The following is a 23,282-nucleotide window of genomic DNA, read 5'->3' as shown; positions in this document are numbered from 1 at the left end:
TGCCCGTATGTAGGAGCACTTTGTGCTTTGATAGTTCTGTATTTGAAAGACAAAAGCACCAATTAATCCAGCAAAGAGATAATAAAATAATGCACAGTAAGTTGGAAGTATTGCAAATGGCATACCGCTCATTACAAAACTATGAAACACATACTGCAAAATGTCTTTCAAACAGGAATCTAGCTTCTCACAATGTTTTAGTAGATGACTAATGTCTCTTCCTAAACTACAAGTAATAAAGGCCAAAAGTATCTGCTGCATTGTTTTACATGACAGAGCACACATGCTGCCTTTGTTTTGACTGAAAACACCAGTATCTCTCAGCACACACTATCTAGAGATCTGCAAAACAAAAACACTCCACATTTGTGCAGTGTTTTGGGTATATACTCACACCTCAACTAATGTCTTTCTAAAGTAAGATGTTTAGGGGGAATAAAACAGTATGTCTGTTGCTTCAGTTTATCACAACAGATGTATTAGGAACTAATTAAACTAATGCACAATTTCATTGTTAGTCTGATCATACTCTGCAAGGTTCCCTGACAAAGAGCAGATTAAAAAGTCAGTAACAAAAGTTAAATAAAAAATGTTCGATCATAGTTGCCAACTCTCACAGAATTTCTGGGAGTCCTCCTGGATCCTACCGACTTTGTTATTGAAGTGGGTGGGGCGAGGCTCAGCGACAGTGAATCGCGTCATTGTGGGCCCCGCTCCCTGCTATAATAGGCTGAAAGTGGTGATGTCGAGGGGCAGCCCCAGGTCTAGGCAGCAAGATCTCCCCTCCCAGAGGGGAGATCTCACAAGTTCGCAAGTATGTGTTAGATATAAGTTTTTATGAGATACTATTAAAGCTCATTTTTAAAGTTGTACTCTGCGAGCAAAAATGAGAATAATCAAACCCTATTTTCAGACTTTATGAGCATTGCGGGTCCTTTAGTTGAATAGCTTTCTAGGCATTAGACGTGTATTAAGGACATGCGAGGCAACTCGTACTAAATTTAATCGTTCCCTTTCATAAAGCTGCTCATAGTAGCTTGTTGTGGTTGTATTCATTTACTCCTTTGTAATCTAAAATGGCAATGAGGTAACTGTAATTACTACATTGACCACAAAAGAAATGTACGGTACATTTTTGTACATGTAGTATTATTAGGTTTTGTGTGTTCTTCTGCAAGTACAGAAAAAAATGGTCACATTCTTTCCTTGAGTTCACCAGGTAACTCAATGATTTGTACGACGCCGGTTTTCAATATATTTAATATACATTCACTTTCTGCTTAATCAAATGTGAACACACAAATAAAACATGCTTAGAGATGCAGGCGTAAGAGAGCCATACGTATACATTTATAAAAAAGTATTTCCGGTACAGATATTTACCATAGAAAATAATGTGTGTAGGCTGTCATGCCTGCTCAAATAATTCCAATTTGCTGTACAAAATGAATACAATGAAAGTGTGCCACAATAACAAATACCACAGTTTCACACATTATGAAGTTAAATAAGCAAACATAGATCAGAAGGGCATATACAATGATCTACAGATTAGTGGGATGATCAACATATAGTACATGTAATATGAGCCAAAAGTATCTACTGCATTGTTTTACATGACAGAGCACACATGCTGCCTTTGTTTAGACTGAAAACACCAGTATCTCTCATCAAGAAGACACACTATCTAGAAATCTGTAAAACAAAAAACACTGCACATTGTTGCAGTGTTTTGGATATATACTGACACCTCAACTAATGTCTTTCTAAAGTAAGATGTTTAAGGGGAATAAAAACACTATGTCTATTGCTTCAGTTTATCGCAACAGATTTGATAGGTACTAATCAAATCAATGCACAATTTGATTATTTGTCTAGTGTTATTGTGAGGTTCCCTGGCAATGAGCAGATTAACAGGTCAGTAGCAAAAGTGAAATGAATAATGTTAGATATAAGTTTGTATGATATGCACTTTTAGGGCTCATTTCTATATACCCTTTTAAATTTAGACTCTGCGAACAAAAAGGAACATAACAAATACCACAGTTTCACACACTTTATAAACAAAGGGATCAGAAGGGCATACAGAAACATCTGTACATTAGTGGGATGATTAACATTTTGAAAGCTACTTAGACTCCTAATTTGAAGAAAAGGCTTGTACTTATGATATATAGCTATAAATACATACAGGCCATCTCCAATTTTATGTGAAACTTTTATAGCACCGCACAGTCTATTACAGATGAAATACAATGACATTAAACATAACCAAGTTTGAACAGCTCTTTTCCTTTTCACAGCAGTAGTATCTCACAGGACAGTAAATGTCTATTGTTGTGGCAATACTTTGTTTATTTGCCTATCCGTATTATATGGTAACTAGCAATGTAATGTATGAAAAAAACGGTGGTAGTCAACTGTTTAGCAGAATGCCGACAACAGGGATGTAGACACTACAATGCCGATCGGTGTTATAGCGACATGTAGTAATTGTAGACTTACAGAAAAAGTGAAAGCAAAGATTTTTGACAGGAGTCAATTATTTAAATTTAATTCAATTCATTTAAAGTGACAAATTTCCGACCGTGAGATTGCTGGTCTTAAGGGGAAGATGCGACCACTTGGCCCAAGGATAAGGTACAACTGTTGGTACAAAACCTAAAATAAAAAGTGTAGGGGTGGTTTTTATAAACACTATTAACTTTGGCAGTGCTACAGTTAGTAGTGCTTATAAGACAGACCACTACGCTTTTTATTTTAGCATTTGTACCTTATCCTGGAGTCGGGTAGTCACATTGCCCCTTTAAGACCAGCAATCTCACAGTCGGCAACTTAAGTGACGTAAATCAGACTTCCGGCATTTGCTCCTCTCGCAAATCTTTGCTTTCACTTTTTACTACAAGTCGCTATAAACGCCCATCGGCTTTGTATTGTCTATATCCCTGTTGTCGGAATTCTGCTCAACAGTAATTCATACCCCACCTGTCAAATCACCTTGCATATATGTCAATACAACACTATAGTCAATCTAAGAGACAGAAATTGTACAAACCAGATAAAGCAAATAAAAATAAATTAATGTCACTACTAAGGTGTGAAAATTATGTGTGTGTGTGTGTATACATACCCCCACACACTGTATAATATATCATAATACCCAAGTCCCCAAGTCAAACAATACACTGGGTGACAGCAATCACTGTGCTGAGCAATGTTCTGCATCTATATCAACAATTTACAATTACACTTTCTATTCACATAGGGATTAAAGAATCAACAAAATTGCAAATAAAATTACAAGCTCTGGACCGTTTTAAAAAAGGGACATTGCAGTGGGGGCATTGATTCAAAGATGGGAACCTCAACTGTCAAGTTGCTTGATAAATGTGATAAGAATGAAAAAGAAAGTAAAATGGACCATTGTGGTTTATCATAATCAAAGTCGAAACTTTAACTTTACCTCTAAACAAAGCTCCAAAACTTTCCTATATTTTGCCTCCGATTTGGTCTAAAAATGTAACAATCCCTCACACAGTTGACTGTAAAATGTACCAGTGGAAACAACCTTTTAAAAATAATCTGCAGATTCCTACAGACACATGTATTGGCAAAAACACAGGAGGCAACTGAAACCAAGGTGTATGCGGCCCATTCCTGTGATTTTTGTCTTGGTAATCTAACATTATAAAGTGGCCTTGAGCAAGCTTATGCAATCAGTAATATGAAAAAACAAACAAAAAAAAACACTCTATAAAAGGACCTCTGACTCTACAAATGATGGATTTAAAAAGTACTGAAGATAATTTCAAGTATGGTAAACTTCAATGGGTTAATGGGAAAATCACTGGTTTTGTAATATGCTGTTGGCTTTCCTTTTAGGTAGTGAGAAATACAACACGTTTACATATGTAAATGATTAACATATTAGCCAGAAGCAATATTACTATAGCTTCTCTGAGAAAGCTAGAAAACATTTGTAAGTAAGATGTATTGTATATAAATGGAGTGTCTAAGAATATGCAGGATATCTTTATGATTAAGTTATAATGGCAAACTAGCAAATATTCATTACCATCACTAAAAGGGAATGCAATTTTTTTTTCAATTCACTTGTGTCTATTTTCTATGTAATAAAAGTCACAAGAAGTGCTTTAAAAAAAATAATAATATATATATATATATATATATATATATATATATATATATATATATATATATATAACACCACAAATTATAAATATAAGCTCTCATTAATGAGTATTTAATGGAGTAAACACAGCTACAAAATTTTAATTTTACAATTCAATTCGAGATCGCTCATTGTTGAACATAACAGAAGTTTATGAAAATGGCAAACAATTCTAGACGGGAGATTCAATGCGCCACGTAGTACCTTCGGAACAGTCTGTGACAATGTTTCTTCACTCATTTTTCCACGCGCCCCATAGAGGCTAGCAGAAAAATGAGTAGAGATTCCTTACCGTAATAGGTGGTACTGTGCGTAGCGGAAATCGAGGTGATGTCCGGCAGCACATTGCATTGAATTGAATCTCTCCTAGATTGTATTTTTCTAGTAGTTTAAAGAAAATGTAATTATTCAGTTACCTTTGGAACAGTTTTCATACATTTCTCCAATTGCATCAAAACCTCAGTATTCTGTTACAGTAACTTAAATTGGTCTATAAACTGGCCATGCACCTTGGCCCTATTAGCATTGCTCATTAACGAGCAAAGTGATCTATGAGGATACTATGGTTGCGCTGTCCTCACCATGTTAATCACCTTAAGCCTAGTGACACAAGCAGGTTGAACACATCAAGCTCTCATACTTCTTGCCTGCACATCAGACAGCAGGTACCCCGATTTCCTGGCACAAAAGAGTGAGTAATCTTTAGGAACACTGTTCTGAGCACTCATATTGCATATCAACGGTAGTATGCCAGGATCTCTACATTTACATTTTCTAAACTTTAAATATTGGGAACCCTGATCTAAAACAAGCAGGCGCTTAAAGAGTTTGTCACTAGCTTAAGGCTGGTGTCATATGAGCCGTTTAAACGCAATTGAAAAAGAGCTAGGGAAAACCACTAAACAATATTTCAGTGTTTTTCTTGTGCTTGGCAACAACATTGCCAGAAAAGTTCATTGCCATAATATCTCCGTAGTTTACTCAAGTAATTATATGCAGCACGTGTTTGTTTCAGCTGTTTTCCTGCAGCATGCATAGTTTTAAAACTTGTCTGAACATGAAATCTGCGTGTCTTCTGGGAGAGGAAAACAAATCACAAAAGAAATAATTAGTGTTTGACACCATGCTCAGGGCTCATGCACATATATTGGCACTGTTAATGCACAGAGCACTTAATCTCCAATGAGAATAAAGCCTAATATGGTGGATAATGTACAACCCTCCAACAGACATCTAGAGAGAGCATTTATTACTATGCCAGTGCACCTCCTCTATTCACATACCACCAAGCAGTAAAAGTACAAGTAATAAATGTATTTTAGTTGATGTAAATTTTACCATATATTTCAATGTCAATGAAGAAGTAGCATTCACATGTGGATTAGTGACCTCTATGCCTGTTCTAGTCTCAGTGCACTATACATGCAGTTATCCAGCATGCTATTTTTGAATGCAGAGGGTCAATTTATGTTTCTTTCGAAAATATATAAGTGGACATACATGGAGGGAGTGTTGTTCTTGAGCTCCTTTTAGGCCAAACGACAGCAACACATATGCTCAAACTCTCACCAATGCAATTTCCTTAACATATACGCAATGTATTCACAGCTTAGCCAATAGGAGTTAGTAAAGTTCATTTTTTTATCTTGCATCTCTCTTCTGTAATTTGGTACATAATTTGAAAACCCAAATATATAAAAATGATAATGTCTCGATGAAAATGTAAAACAATCTCTTCAAGAAGGAGGTTTGATCTTCAGAAGGTCAAGAGTTACCTTACACAACGAGCTTTATTCATGATGTTACTCAGTAAATGTCACACACCCAGTGACATCCAATATGACATCTCAAACAGGTCCAATCTGCTTTTATCTCACAGTGTTGATCCTTTAACATTTTAAGGAAGGAGCAAAAAAAAAAAAAAAGTTAAGAAAAGACAGGGATTGCCAACCTCGGAATGCAATAGTTTTTGTTTCTTAGGATTGTTTAATCGTATTTTAACTTCAAATCTAAGACTGTTTTCATTTATTAAAAGGGGGCATACATACACTACTTAGACATTGTAGGTGTCCTATAAAATTTTCCATTAGGCTCTATGCATTTTCTTTAAACTTGACCCTACATCCCTAGAGTACCCCAATTTAAGTCAGTTAGAGCCTCATGAGTGTATTAATGGCAAGAAATACATAAGGAGGTTTTCATAAGTGCCCTAATTATACACACCTGCTCTTTTAATACTTGTAGCTTTTATTTTTCAGCATGTAATACAGATATACTACAGAATAAAGAATTGCACACAAAAAATAAATGCCTGCACATTATAGGCAGTCACAAACTCACGTAAACCACTCAATATTGCATATACTGCCCTGAAGCTGTTATCAAATGCTCTAGATAGGCGTAATCCAAACGATCATACAGTTATAATCTGAAGTGTTGGGTCGAGTTTTGTTTTCTAATAAGCTGCCAATAAGGATCTTGCTGCTTTTAATATAAAAGTGACCAATTTGTGAGAATGTATCAATTAAAGAGCTCTGAATTTCAATACCAATAAGAATTTGGAAGGTTGTCGGTCTAATTTAGGCTCCAACAACCAATGAGAATATATCAGACACCATGTACCAGAACCACATGTCCTCCAGACAGAGCCAACAAATGTGCAAAAATTTGCCAATTTTAGGGAAGACTCTAAAATACTCCGAAGAACAAGATGAAGAAAATTTTTGGCTGATTTAGGTTTAGTACAGTACTATTAAAACATGGTTATATTTAGAAAGAAGCACTAGAAAACACCTAATGTGTCTTTGGGGCACTCTGGGGACAATAGAGTAAATTAATATAAAACTTACTGAAATTTTATTAGTATATCTTAAAATAATGTTATTTTAAGATATACTAATAAAATTTCAGTAAGTTTTATATTAATTTACTCTATTGTCCTCAGAGTGCCCCAAAGACACATTAGGTGTTTTCTAGTGCTTCTTTCTAAATTTAACTATTTGTGTGGGTGCACCTATCTCCAGGAGTTGAATTATATACTATATTCTATGATATCTCTTCACTTGGAGTTTTTAGGACTATCCTGGTGCGATAGGGAGGTTTAAAACATGGTTATGTAGGTTTGCTTTTTGTCTGAGTGTGTAGAGCGGGGTCCTGACCACAGAAACCCAGAGCTAATATAAAGTCTTTTCGGAGATGAATGGCTGAATATTGTATGCTTAAGCAGCCGTGCTTCGCATGTTACCTGTGAGGCTAAATTAAATACTGCACACAGATCAAACCGGGTTTATGTTAAGAGGAGACAAGCAGAGGCTGAATAACAAGAGTGGGGTTATCAATGATGTATTACCAATAAACCTAGAGGTGAAATAAGTAATCTGAATCCTTGTGTTTAACACTTGCATAATGATATTTCGTATTTTTTTTTCCAACAATACATTTTTATTAGCATTTTTTTCAAGGGTAAATAAATGGGTACAGAAAAAAAAGTACATGAAAGGGGAAAGGGAATTACTCAGGGGAGAGTATATAATGTAAACAATCACAATAGCTTGTAAAAGAGAAAGGGTATACCATAATAGACATGCACAGTACACAAATGAGAACCTGTATCTTGGCTCTAAACTAAGAACTGATCGTCCCATAAAATTAAGTAACTACAGAAGAGGAGGGTTGCAGTGATTCAAATAAATTGAATACAGGGGGAGTAAAGGAAATTCCGGGGAAGAAGTCAGTGTGGGTAGAGCCCACCCTTTCCGTAATGTATTCATGCCATTTAAAACATTTGATAAGGGGGTCTGATTAGGAAGAGACAAAATTTTCCCATTCTGAGCTATTGCAGCCCTGGTTGCTATCAAAATGTGTCCTAGGACACACCTATCTTCCAATGGGATAGCCACAGGGTATACAAGCAGCAACGGTAGAGCTGGGTCTGGGGCAATTGTCAACCCCCGGACAGTAGATATCCGACTAAAAACTTCCCCCTTTGCAATTGGATGACTAAGCAATTCTAAAATGTGTGCATTATATCTATCACCTGAGAACATAGACACCAGCAAAATGTTGGTTGAGATGGCCAGATCTTGTGGAGCCTGGCGGGAGTATGATGCATGCAATTAAAGCAGAGTACCCTGCATTTCAGCATGGTTAATGCATTTGGAAATGCGATGAGAGGTGAGTTTTATTCTCTCCCACTGATGTGGGGAAAGGGTCACGAAGAAGTCTGCCTCCCAGTGTAACTGGAAAGGTGTTTTGTGTATGCCTATTCTGTCACCACCTCAAATCTATCCAGGATGTGGCGCAGTGTAAGCACAAAGAATGAGGAATCTTTGAAACGTCTGACATCCAATGCTTGATTTAGAGTCATTTATACTTATCTCTAGATGGTACACTAAGCCATTCTTGTAAGGAGAGGAAGGGCAGAGGGAGATTCTGTGAGAACAGATCCTTGAGCGCGGACATCTCTATATGATACCAATTAGAAGCATTCAGATCAGGCATTAACTTAGTTAAAGCTTGGAGGAATAAGTTTCTGGTAGCGAGTATTAGTTCTTTTGTAAGCATGGCAAGTCTATCCCATATTTGTAGTGAATCTGAGATAGAGGAAAGCTCATAATGAGGCATAGGTCTGCCAAAGGATACTACAAGTGTAGAGTTTTTTCAAGATCAACCCAAGGTTTAGAGAGGAGAGAGGGAACAGTCCCTAACTTGTGCCAAAATATAGGCTTCCTGATAGTGCGCTGATTAGACATTTAGAGAAAGTCATGCCCTTATAAGAGGGCGTTTTTGTTTCCAAACTTAGGTAACCATAATGTCGGTAAATCTATCCATAAACAGTTCAGAAGTGACATAGGAGATCGTACGGAATATATACATTAACTTAGGTAGTGAGATCATTTTAAAACACACAATGCGGCCCAGCCAGCAGACCTCGTGGCTAAATCCAGTTCTTAGTCAAATTAGAGAGTTGTATAAGTAACGGTGTAAGGTAAGTCTCAAAAATATCAGTAAGGGAGGAGAGTATATGAATTCCCAAATAGGCTAGAGAATCTTGTACCCGGACATAGGGAAATAATCCTTGTAATCTGGATAGAGGGGCCAGGCGGAGATGATTGGGTGCGTTTCCAATTTAGTGGTGTTCATCTTCTAAAAAGAGGCAGCACTATAGCGATCTATAATATCACGTAAAGCTAACGAGGACTCTAGGCTGGTTACAAACAGAAGTGCATCATGTGTGAATAAAAACACCATACAACAACATTATTACAAATCTATAATATTATTATTATTATTATTATTATTATTATTAATAATATAACTCACCTTCTGTCATTCTGTTTAATTCTGCCTTCTCCCTTTGAATTTCTTTTTTCAACTTTATATTCTCTGTTTTGATTGCCTGTTCATTTTCACTGTCTTTACTTAAATTCAACACCTGTAAAATGACAGAGAATTTACATATAACATGTTATTTTCATTATTAGTTAATTTTATGCATTTTCAAGCACTTTAATTAGGCCTGGATGACCTTTACCGAAGCATATATGCTTAACTACATATATGCTTCAGCTGCAATTACATAAAGTTAAGTGTGACCTATGTACAGAAATCACCTCTCTGGCAATACATTGGTAGCACACAATGAGCTGTGAAAAGTGAAACCATGGCAAACTGCACCTCAAGTGACATCCCACAATGAAGATTTAGACAAAAGCTCTAGACAGAATAACTTGATCATTTAAAGAGCACCAAATCAGTGACTGACCTCCAAAAATATACGAAGACGTAAAACTCCATGCTGGTCCCAAACGCACAACCAAATGATGTAATATTATCCATCGTGCTAGCCTACACTCATCCTCCCAATGCTGAATGGCCCAGGGCCACATTCCCTACCTTCACATATGTGTTAAAGAAATGCTCAGAGAATACAGATCTATTGAAACAATTCACTGAAGGATATAAAGTTGAGATACTATCCATGACAAAAATGTCCCTGTGAAGATACCGGGTTCACTGGTCCAATGCTACCCACTTCACGCTGGCTGGCCACCCAAGGGTGCCTCACTATGCCAGGAGAGTCTACCCACTACTTTCTAGGATTCGTATAGTCACTCAGGCAATTGCAGTTAGAAAGTAAAGCAATACATTTATTATAATAAAAACAATCACTAGATTATTGTGTACACACAGTAAATAAATGCCAGGCAGGTTTACCACATCATCTGTCACTTACCCCACTAGCTTAAGGAGCTACAGTCACCTGGCTGTCCAGACTGGACGACCCATGGACTTCTCTCAGTTGCATATGTAGACTCTGGTAGAGAACAACAACTCAAAACCAGATCTTGCACCTTCCATGAATGAAATCCCAGAATGAACACCCCCCCCCCATCCCCCTTGAGTGGCTCCTTATATCTACGGTCTAATTTTCACAGAGCTTTCCCCTCTCTGGCCAGACCCCTGGGCCTCTCTTTGTTAAACATTGGTCAGTGCTCGACTACGGGGGGTTGGAGAGGGGAGTGAAGATCAGCTGTCCTTCCATAGAACCTTCCCTGCTAGATGGCCTGTCTGGAATAGTCTTCTGAGAACAATGGACACTAATTAGTTTAGCCCCACCAGTGTCTTTCAACTTGATCTCTACCCATAACCCCCTGGCTTCACTTTAAAGAGAATGAATGACAACCTCACTACAACATTACCAATGTACAATACACAATATACATATTTACAATGAGCCACAATGTCTCCTTATCCACATGTAATTAGACAAAGCAGTGGTATTCTATTGGGTTGGGGAACAAAAGCAAGGGCTATAAGAAGTACATGCTATAATCCAAATTTTGTGAGAAACGAGGAACAGACTGATTAGGGTGATATTAATTTAATACCTCGTTTCACCACAGTCACCAACTAAGAAAGATTTCCGTCTGACTCTTGGTATTGGTCTTGGTGTGAGGCTTACATGCAGGTGCTTGGCCATGAAACCCATTCCATTAAGCTCCTGCCGCACAGTTTTTGTGCTTACATTAATGTCACTGGAAGTTCGCCACACTTCAGCTATGGAATCAGCAGAGTTGGCAACTTTTACACACCATGTGCCTTAGTAGTTGTTGACCCTGCTCTGTGATTTTACGTGGTCTTCTGCTTCGTGGCTGAGTTGCTTTTGATCCTAAACGCTTCCACTTTCTAATAATATCACTTACAGTTAACTGCGGAATATCCAGCAGAGATGAAATTTCACGAACCGTCTTATTGCAAAGGTGGCATCTTATCACAGTACCACACTTGAAGTCACCAAGGTCTTCAGAACGACTCATTTTGTATCACAATTATTAGCAAATGGAGACTGCATGGCTAGGTGCTTAATTTTATACACCTCCGGCAACAGGTCTGATTGAAACACCTCAATTCTATAATTAAGAGGTGCAGCAAAATACTTTTGTCCATATAGTATAGGATCTGACAACAACTCTTTGAAACAGACTGGAAGTAGGAAGTAGAAACTCTAAACCCAATCTCAGTTTGGATGCATATTGGAAACAGACAGAACGCTCTATTTGGGGATTCAGCTGCCCAGAACTTAAAAAACTTTCAGGATAATTGTATCATGTTTCTCTGATTTTAATAAAAATGTGAATAGGTAGGGCTGTTGTAGTGGAGATGGTCATCCTCACAAGATTATTATATGTATTAATTATACTTCTGATTTCACTATGAAAAAAAATGCTGGGTGATTTTCAAAGGTGGCTTTATATGCAACTTAAAGAAAAGCCTCAGATGTGCAGAAGGATTGAACCTTCTTGACCTTTCGGGGCTAGTACCTTGTCTACATGTTTGCTCAAACAGCGGGAAGGAACAAAGTTAGGTCCCATATGAGAATAACTCTACCAAACCAGTGCCATTGAGGGCACTAATAATATCAAGTTTCTAATTTAATAACACTTCATTAAAATAATACTTAATTTCTAGTAAACAATAAAGAAGTTGTAAATTCAAAAATGATTCCTCAAGCCAAGTGAAAGAGTTAATCTAAGTCCCAGATATAGAGCGAAAGAATGGTACCACATTTTTCTCCTTTAGTGTCTGCAAAAACATTTGTAAAAACAGGCTTCTCTGTTCCGACCACAAACTCTGCTAATTCCTTCATTTAATTCTGAAAGTATGCATAGTAATTAAATAAGCACAAAACAAATACGCTGTGTATTTTTTTTTTATTATCTGACATGCGTAGCACGATTCTTTCACAGTGCATAATAGTGGCAGAAATATGTATTCCAGGGAAATTAAAATATTACACAACGTGATGCACTTCCTTAAAATTGCAGCACGCAGAATAATGTAATCATTCGTCTTTAAAACACAATTTGAATTTAAACTCTTCCCAGTAATTCTTAGGTACTAGTATACCTGTTTCATCCCAATTTTACCTCTCTAAGACTACTACGCTCTACAACAAAGGTAATCTGCATTAATACCCAAAATGATCACCACAATACTCTTTCTAAAAAACTATTGTGCAATACCAAACAAATTATTTTTTTTATATATAAATTCTAATTTAATAACAATTCATTAAAATAATATACTTAATTTCTAGCAAACAATAAAGAAGTTGTAAATTCAAAAGTGATTCCTGAAGCCAAGTGAAAGAGTTAATCTAAGTCCCAGATATAGAGCGGAAGAATGGTACCACATTTTTCTCCTTAAGGGGGGTATACAATTGACGGCGGGATCGCCGAAAATCCCGCGCTCAAAGAATATTACCGTTAATACGGTAATTACTCGCTGGATTTCAGCTCGGAGCTCGCAGCTCCCTGAGCGCAGGATGACCGTATTAACGGTAATATTCTTCTAGCGCGGGATTTTCGGCGATCCCGCCGTCAATTGAACACCCCCCCTTAGTGTCTGCAAAAAAATATTGTAAAAACATGTAGGTAAATATTTACCCTTTTCAGTTGCTCATTGTCCTCCATATATTTTTTGGCAGCTTCAATTGCATTTTCTACTTGTGTTTTCATAGTGTCAAGGGATTCTATCTCTGAGGCCAGCTGCATTATCAGATATATCACACGCTGCAGAACACTGTGAAAGATAACGGCATAACATCTTCATTTCTATTTATTTCTCCTAATAACTTTTTTTTGGTATACACATATTGTCCTAAAGTACTGAAAATAATATAAACCAAACTAAAAATCTTAAGGGGTATATGACCTCAATCTTTTTTTTTTTTCTTTCTTTTTGTTGTGTGCAGTAAAGTAATGTGAAAATACTGTTTGTTTTGTCTGTGGAAAAATTCCTTTCTGTGGGAGACATTGTATTTGTTTGCATATAACAGGCAGCAGTAAAAGGTCCTCTTCTGTCTATCCTCCTCCCATCTAAAACAAATGGCTAATAAAGTAAAGTACTTGGACCTACCTTATAGCAGGGGAGAGTTACAGAAAAAGGTGGGGGTGGGTATTTTTAGCACAAGCAAGAAGAAGGTCTTATGTGGTAAGATTAAAAACTATGTTGGTGCTTCAAATGGGCTATTTTAAAGCAGTTTATAGCAGATGCTATCACAGAGTGTATATGAAACCTTGCTGTACAAATGTGTATAGAATTATAACTTTACAACTCCATTAGATAAATAATATTAAAAAGCGTTAAACATGGGGTTAGTGTGATTTTAAGCAACGTTTGGGTGCAGTGAAATTATGTCTAGTGAGTGCTTCCACATTTCTTTATTAAATTACAACACTTGATCCATATTCATAATACATTTATATACAACATGTCAAGTAAATAAAGCATTAACAATTACTAAAACATGTCAGGTCTAAAAAAAATGTCAGTGGTCCTCATCGTTGTGATTGACATTTAAACTAAATTGATTTTTTATGTTATAATATTAAGCTCTTACCAATAGCAAACTTCTTTTTTAGGTTGTTTAACTTGGACTATCATTGGATGAGCTACTATTTCATTCCGATGATTTTTTTACAAAACTCACCTAAGAGTCCATAAAGAGGTAGAACTAGCCTGCACCTACTGCATCACTGGTAGTTCTGCCACTGAGTCCATACCATTTGCATTTTTTTTTTTTTGTTAAGAAATGCACTTTTTGAGTTCAAGTCAGTGGTCGAAGTAGAAATTTAGAAGGGACAGTATGAAATTATATAAGTGGAAAAATATTAAGTGAATGGAATTTGATAGTTTTATAATCAAAGCAGTATGAGGCATACCATTATATACCAGCCCACTTCGACCACTGGTTCCAATTATAATAAATGTGTTAATGCACAATGTTGAGTGTATTTACCATACAAAACCTGTTGAAAATGTTGTAGCTTTGTCCATCTCTGCTTTATTAAACAAAAGACTAATAAAGAAATGAAAAAGTAGGACAAATATTTAGACACTTACAGCCACAGAAACAGAGAGAATCCCGAGATATAAAGATTCCGCTGAGATCTAAAAAGTTTCATTTGGATGTGATCATAAGAACTTGGGTGAAGGTTTGCAGACTTTTCAATTCCTTGGCTTGCAGAATACTTTCTCACTTCTCTTACAGCATCTGTAAAATAAAAAGATACATTATACTGCATATGCATCTGAAGTAGCACTGTAACAGACAATGCAATCAATGTTTTCAATAAACTCAAGAAGAATATTTACATTTCCTTACATACAACAGATTTATAAAGCATTATGAAATAGTGATAGGATTCAATGACTACAGCAGGTGTGGGCAACATATTATCCATTCAGGGGCCACACATATACTTTTTGTTCAGCAACTACTGTACTGAACACACAGTAAAATACAAGAAACATCTACTACATTGCAATAGGACCATAAAAAATACTGTATCAGAGTCATTTTGTGATGTAAAAAGTGGGGAAAGGTTGTGTAAAATCAAGGAAATGGGCCCACTGAAATGTATGGATTCGTTTTCGACAATGAATGTAATTGAAAGAAAACCACACAAGCAAAAAGCACCTTAATATTTAAGGAAAAAATTATGCACACTGCAATACTGTCGAATGTATGGCCCCATTATGTCCTTTATGTCCAATGATGATACTAGTGAAATGAATATTGATGTTGCTGAATGGACAGATATCATTCAATTTGATGTGCGTGATTCTGATGCTCAGCTCTAGAACCAAGTGGCAAGATCGTTGCCTGTGTGGCCAGTTTAATTTAGAGAGATGATGCAAGTTACAGTGGGAGTTTAGGAGATCTAACAAGCTTCAACATTTTGACAAATGAAACATTTGTTTAAAACAATGCAATTTCTAATTCCTTATTGAATGTACTAAGTTGCTCCTAGGAAAGGAAAAATATACTAGAAGTTGCATGTTTGCACTTGAATTTTCTTAAGTGTTTAATTGGACATAGATACATGAGGCTTCTCTCTGTCTGTTGACGAGTGAGGGCTGCAATACTGGTTATGCACCGGAGATAAAATTAAACAAAGGCATAGAGCCCAATTAAGCACTGTGGCCAGTGAACAAATTATCATTAAGATTGTAAAAGGTATTTAACCAAAAAAAATATATATATTTTTTAATTGTGTTCTTTTTAGTTGGATGCATCTAGATCAAGGGTTCTTTATGAACTTACTGTTACACATTTAGTATATTACAAATAAAATCATTATCATGCACAATATATATTACAATTAGATTAATCTCTAGCTAGTAATACATAGTAGTCTTGCAAAAAGAGGATCATGATACCGGATCCTAAATAGTATATTTAAGAATCCCTGATCTAATCTAAGACAATTAGTAGCACTAGAGAACTACAACCTTTTACTGCACCTGGCAACAAATAAGAAGCAAGGGATGTCATTTATAGGGGGAATAGACCATGGAGACATATCACGGCGATGTTGAGGATGGAATCTCCACTCGTTTATCCTCACACACAAAAAAGAGGTGCAAGGAAAAATGAGCAGAGATTTCTTACTGTAATGGCCGGCAATATGCGCCGCCTGACATCGCTGTGATGTCCAGCGACACATCTTGGCCAACTGAGTCTCCTTCATAGAGTTGAAAAACGTATATTATTTTGGTGGATTTTATTTAAAAAATGGAAACTCTACCATTATTATGGTTGTTGATTGATATGGCACCACAGTGCCAAACAGTGGTGGAAAAGAAAGCATACATAAAACATACAAAGAAGACAAATAATGCAGTTATGACAACAAAGGGTTGAGAGGGCTCCACTCATGAGTGTTTACCATAGATGTAGGTAAAAATAACGTTATAGACTTGAAAAAACATAAGTAATCCCGTTGTTGTACAGAGTCACAGACGCTGAGATGATGCTTACAACAGAGATAGGCACATTTTCAAGTCCTTGATATACAGTTAGGCAAGAGTTTATTGTGTCAGAGGACATAAGAGTGACACAGCACATAATTGCAAAAACTAAAAAAATGTGTTGCCATAATAAAGAGGAAATAGTTACAAAGGGTATCAAGCAGTTCCATGGGACTCTCAATGACAAGGAGAGGTGTGGTAGTTTCAGCAAACAGACTTCTCCATTATTTTGTAAACAGAAATGTTGCATGTCAAGCCAAATGAACATCAATATAACATTACTACTTCTCCAATGGGAACACTAAGTAACTACCACTCTGATGCTACAATTACATCTTTTCATCTTTCAACATATGATTTATAAGCGAGATTATAAAAAACATTAAATTATTTCTATGGTTGTATCTTCTTCCTAAAAGAATTTAATGGCAAAACATTAATGTTACTCTCATGTACAATGTTTTGAGATATGGCAATTGCTTGGTAAAGCCAACAAATACAATTACCATAATAATGCACCCACTGGGATTTTGACCCCATTTGAATATAATTTGCTTTCCCATCTGGTGCTGGGGAATGCTCCCTCTTGACCCCCCCTTTTAGCCACTCCTAAATCACCATTAGCGGATTCCCATTGCATGTTCGTTAGGCTGCTTACATTTAGCATTCACTATAATCATTGATCCTATATAGATGGAATTTGGTGATCCAAACCCAATCTAAGCTATTCACGTGTTAGTATGTAATGTCAATCAGGTGCAGGATCTATATGTTGTTGCAAATTGTGATACTTGGAATTGTTAATATGATCCTCCTTTTCTTATTGATGTGGAATGCATTATGTTTCTGGAACTATGCCATATATTGTTTTTGTTCTGTTCGTATTAAAATCTGATTAAAAACATTTGATTTAAAAAAAGATAATGCACCCACTGGGGGCACTGTTCCAATTCTATACATGATGTTTCCTTTTTCCTCTGTACACACATTACAGTTTATAATATAAATTAAGGGTTCTATTAAAATGCATAAAGGGCGAGGGCATGGCCTTGAGGAGCATGGCGTAGGTCGAATACACTGAAGCTCCCCGTCCAAACTATCTGGTTATAACATCCTGGTCTGCTCCCTCAGCGTTGAAACTGTCTGGTCCGGTGGTATAAATCCTGCTGCTCCCTCCGGTCTGAGACGAGTGTGTGGTGGCAGGTCAGGGCGGCTGTCACGGGAGTTGGTGTCCGGAGCTGGGCTGCGGCTGAGTGGGCGGAAAGAGGTGACTCTGATCCTGTCGGTGTCGGCTCCTATTCACCTGTCTCCTGTGGTGATCACTGGAGATGAGGAAGTCAGTCTTCTGATTATTGGTGGCGCAAGGGATATCTGCAGTAAATCTTCCCACCATAGCGCGGACTGCTTGTATATTATTCCCTAGTGCTGGAGCTGTTGATGCCGAGGGCCTGCTGGTTGTTAGGGCTTGCTGGACGAAACGTTTAAGATCTCCTATCTGGAGAGAATACAGTGGCCATTAGAACTTGCCTGTGGCCCTTCATTTCTGAGCTCTCTCTGTGGTGGTGCTATCTGAATTGTATACAGTTCATCTGATTCAGTACTGTAGTGGCCACATTACTCTCTGGGATTTCTGGATTTTGGATATAAACTCAGCCTGAGTGGTTTGTTTCTAATCTTCTTCTGCATTGCGAGTTTCCTATATATAACCTTGTATTACATCTGCTGTTGTCTTTATAGAAGGTGTTACTATGGGTAAACACTCTGCAAATGTTACTGCTGCTAGTAAGCTGGAGAAGTATGCACGTTCCAATTCCTCTGCAGCATCGGGAGGAGCTCTTGCGCTTGAGCCGCAGGCGCATCAGTCTTCCAAGGATCCGGTTTTGCCCTTTTCTGAGGGGCATCTTTGACTCTACTTGTATAAATGTATTAGCTGTCTATGTCCCACCGCCTTATAGTAGTGAAGTTTTGAGAAAATGTAGTGACTTCATCTCTTTATCTCCTGATATTCCTGTGATTTGCTACAGGGATTTTAATAATGTGCTGTATCCTAATGTTGATAGGTGGAGGGAGGCGGGAGATACTACGCATGTTGGAAAGTCGAAGTCTGCTGGTTTGGTGGATGTGCCTGATGGACGTGTGGCGTCTGAGACACCTGGCGGAGATTTGTTTCTCCTGTCACTCTACCTTGTATTATGCTTTTTCCCGAATTGATTTGGGACTTATCTCTAAGAGGCTGCTGCCGGCTGTCTCGAATGTTGCGTATTTGCCGAGAGGGATCTCGGACCATTCTCTCTTAGTATTAACTCTAAAACTTAACGCTCCTCGAGGCCAAGTATTTTGGAAACTTAACCCCTTTTGGTTGATGCTATAGAAGGATGGAGACAAATTAGAATCTCAATGGGAGGGTTATTTTGCTATCAATGTACATACGACTGCTCCACCAATTATCTGAGGTTCATTCAAGGCCTTTTTAAGAGGTTCCCGGATTAGAAGTATTAATTGTTTTAAAAAAAGAGAGAGTCCAGGTTGCGAGGTGATGAGTTTGAAAAGGAGGTTTCACGGTTGGAGGAGGTGTATCTTTCTTCTCGTATGACATCTGACAGACAGGCCTGGTTAGCAATACAGAAAGAATGGTCAGACTATTTACTGGACAAATCAAGGCGTAAGTTGTTATTTGCAAGACATACCCAGTATTTTGAGGCGAACAAATGTGGTAGATTTCTGGCGTACCTGGATAGATCGAAAAGGGTGGCGACTGTGGTGGCAGGAATCACGGATACTTTAGGTGCTGTGCATACTTTGACTGAGGAGATTAATGAGGTCTTTTATACATATTTTAAAGATGCGCATGCATTTAGGGCTGAATATTCTGACTCAGATTTAGATTCGTATTTGGCGGCTTTTTCCTTGCCCGAACTTAGTGCGGCTAGTAAGGAAAGTTTGGAACGGTCGATTACTGATGAGGAGATTGCAGCTACGATATCATCGTTTCCAAATGGCAAGGCTGCGGGGTGTGAACGGGGTCCCTATAGAACTGTATAAGAAACATATGGGGTTATTTGTGCCTCGTTTACAAGAAATGTTTACAAGTTTTAAAGATCTGGGTTCTGTATCTCTGTCAATGTCTTAAGCTCTTATAGTTCTCATTCATAAAATGGGGAAGGACCCCTTGTTTCCGGACTCATACAGACCTATATCCTTGTGTCGCGTCTGAATCAGGCGTTTTGTGAAATTGTGCATTCTGACAAAAACTGGTTTTATGCCGGGAAAATCTACAGCTATAAATTTGCGTAGGCTTTTTTGTCATCTGCAGTTGCCCCGCTCGGCAAAGGAAGAGGCAGTGGTGGTGGTGTTAGATGCTGCTAGGGCCTTTGATTCCGTGGAGTGGAGGTACCTGTGGTGTAGTTGTTGAAACTTGGGATTGGGCCTGTTTTTTTCCAGTGGGTGCGATTGTTGTACTCCTACCCCACAGCCAGAGTCTGTGTTAATGGCTTCGTGTCTTGTCAGTTTTCCCTGGGCAAAGGTACAAGACAGGGGTGCCCCTTGTCCCCCACCCTCTTCACCTTGGCCATAGAACCACTGGCCTGTGTCATTAGAGCTCAGTCAGATATTACTGGATTGATGGTGGTCTGCAGGACAGACACGATTGCCCTTTATGCAGATATATTACTTTTTTTGTCCCGTACAGGTAGATCCTTACCTGCACTTCTTCGTGTGGTTATGGCTTTCAGCGTTTTTTCAGGGCTTTTGATCAACTGGGACAAGTCTAGTGTGACTCCGATTAAGGGTATTTGTCCTACAGGACAAGTCTATTAGACTCCTCTCAAATGGACCCCGGTATTCAAATATTTGGGTATCTGGATTTCTAATGACATGGGTCAATATATTGAGCGAAATCTCTAGCCTCAGATTGACTATCTTAGGAGCCGAGTTCGGGTGTGACAACAGCTGCCATCAACGGTCACGGGTAAAATCAATTTGGTTAAAATGATAATTCAGTCAAAATTTTTGTATGTTCTGCAGCAGTCGCCAATTTACATTCTTCATAGTATATTTCGTTCTGTTGATCGACTGATATCTTCATTGGTATGGGCGTACAAGACTGGCTGGGTCAAGCTTGCTACTCTCTGTCGTTCTCGGGTGTCGGGGGGGGGGGTCTGACTCTGTCGAATCTGCGGCTTTATTATTTTGCCTCTCAATTAGCACATATTGATGTATGGTTGCGGGCTTGGACTTGTATGATTTTTTAGTATCGGTGACAGGATCTAGACATTTGCGGATGCAGTTCCTTTTAGCTGGTAGGAGGCTTGAGGGTGACCCTCCATTGTTAATGCAGGCCTTGAGGGTGTGGCGGCTCTCATTTTGTATTGGGGAGGAGTCTGCCTATGATCCGTGTACTCCTCTTTGGGATAATCTCGATTTCGGCGAACATGTAAAAATGGGGGGAGCTGGAGCCTGGCGTATTTATAATATAGTACATATTGGGCAACTGTATGTGAATGGGATACTGTGTTCTTTTGAACAACTGCAGGGATTATATGAACTGCTTAGGGGTTATTTTTTCAGATATTTGCAGCTTAGAAATGCCCTGGCCTTGCAGTTTCGGGGTGCGCCCCAAGTTTTAGTGCACATCATTTACGGGTGCAGCTGTCAAGGCTGAGCCCGAGGCATCAGATTTTGTCCATGTATTCAAATTTGCTGGAAGGATCTGGTGTGAGTGGCCTGCGGAGATTGCGACTCCTGTTGGAAATTGATCTTGGGGAATTTGACGATAAGACATGGGATATTATGTTGCGCAGTCTGAGCCAGGTCATTGCTTCTGTCACATTTCGTCAGGTCCAGGTTTTCCTTTTGCATAGAGTGTATTTTACCCTTCTCCGGCTCTCTAAATTTAGTGGGCCTCAATTGGTTTTATGTCCTAAATGTGGGAGTGAGGGGGCGGGGGGGATTTTTGCCATATGCTCTGGAAGTGCCCATTGGTTTCCTACTTCTGGAGGGAGGTGGGTGCTTGTATTATTCGATTGGAGGTGGGAGTGTCTGCCATTACACCAGGTTTATGTATATTTGGTTTGGGCTTGGACAGGAATATTCATAAACTAATTAGACTGCCCATTACTACTTTACTTATGTTGGCAAAGGTGGTCATTGCAAGGAAGTGGATGGCCCTGGAGGGTCCAGCTCTGAGAGATTGGATTGATCTTGTTAATGACACAGTAGGTCATGAGCGATTAATGTACACTAGTAGGAACGAAGTTGCTAAATATGAAAAGATTTGGTATAACATTCCCTTATGTTACAGAGGGACTGAGAGAGGTAGAGCATTCTTAATGCTATATTTGGGGCAGGCACCCAGCCACTAATATTAATAATAATGTTATTATTATTATTGTTACTATTGTTGCTGCATTGCAATGCAACCTTTATCAAGGCACTTGTTGACCATCTAGGCACCTCTGCCCTGTTAGGTCATTTGCAGAGAGTTCATTCAAGTAGTTTACCAAAAGGTGGAAAATTGTGTATAGCAACAAGCAGCCCTCCATCAGCTACCAGCAAAAATGTATAGACAACTCATGCAAACTTCATTATCAACATCCTCATTAATGGCACGTAGTGCAGCATCCAGTTTTCAAATGCAAACTGACTCCCCTACTGCAATGTGCGATTCCCAAGAGGCATCCTTGCGTGTTATGGCTGCTGCTGCTGGCAGTGAAACTTCTATACAGAATGGGACCAAGATGAGAAAGCATAGTTAAAAAAAAAAAAACAACTGTCTGTGAAGCTAGCGTTTGTAAGAAGAACTAAGTAAGACAGTCAGCATCCTGCTGCACAGCAGATCACTAAAGCCATTAGTCACTAGAAAATGCCATTGTTTATCAACTATCCACGTAACTACAGATATGTGGACAAGCGATACTGCTCAAACAAAAGACTGCATGATCGTTACTACCCACTGGGAAGGTGTATCGCCATCAGCAGCAGCACCGGTAGCTTCATCATCACTCAATTCTCTGTTTCAGAGTAGTAGTACAAGCAGACAATGCCATTCATTCACAGGCAAGCTACTCTCTGTATCACTGGCTTCAGTAAGAAACATTCCGGTGATCGCATGTAAAACATTGCAACAGCTGCAAAAACATATCATCTGCCATGCTGGAATTCCATACTTTACATGCTTCTGCGACTAGAGGAACAGAAACAAGCCACTAAGACCTACACATCAAGCCATGAGACAGAGAGAGGGGGAACAGGTCAGTTTTATGCAAGCTACTCAAACTGTTTGAAACTAACAAATGAAGTGAGTTCAAAAGCCTAAGTCAAGTCATACCCCTAATCAGATTACTGGAAAAGCAGCATGAGAAGTTGAAGCAAGAGATGAACGCAAGCGATTCTGTTGAGTATGTTGGCCTTGTAGATCAAGTTCTTTATTCACTTCGCTAGTACCCAAGGGTTTGGAGTATCTTGTAATTGGATCACTACATTTTGGCAACAATGCTTGATCCTAGCTTTCAGTCATATGGAATGTTTTTCTTTACAACTGGCGCAAATCTTCACAGATACAAAGAGTTTCTTGTAAGCAAGCTGTCGGCTTAAGCCACATCTCTTGCATATGTTTCTCCTAAAAATGCTACTGCAAGAAAAAAAAAACACATACCTTTTCTAAGAGTCACACTGATGAGCAGTCAACACAGCACATCAATGTGAAATATTATTATAAGATTTGGTCAGGCTGAAAAGAAATGCCCACATATACTGACACATCTACCATGTCTCA

The 23,282-nt window shown here is 38.3% G+C and overlaps 1 protein-coding gene across 2 annotated transcripts in view; it reads right to left on the bottom strand.

Moving 5' to 3' along the window:
• Positions 1-23,282, bottom strand: part of BCAP29 (B cell receptor associated protein 29) — a 53,319-nt gene that overhangs the window by 18,438 nt on the left and 11,599 nt on the right. For both annotated transcript variants that reach the window (XM_075208809.1, XM_075208810.1), the window contains exons 4-6: positions 14,600-14,750; positions 13,141-13,276; positions 9,515-9,626 (exon numbers count right to left, since the gene is read on the bottom strand). In XM_075208809.1, coding sequence (XP_075064910.1) covers positions 9,515-9,626; positions 13,141-13,276; positions 14,600-14,750 — 399 coding nt within the window. The remainder of the gene's footprint in view (positions 1-9,514; positions 9,627-13,140; positions 13,277-14,599; positions 14,751-23,282) is intronic.

This window comes from Mixophyes fleayi, chromosome 4, assembly GCF_038048845.1.
Source record: "Mixophyes fleayi isolate aMixFle1 chromosome 4, aMixFle1.hap1, whole genome shotgun sequence".
Taxonomy (NCBI): Eukaryota; Metazoa; Chordata; class Amphibia; order Anura; family Limnodynastidae; genus Mixophyes; species Mixophyes fleayi.
The sequence above is the reverse complement of the archived record's forward strand: the minus strand, read 5'-3'. Positions and strand labels throughout refer to the sequence as shown.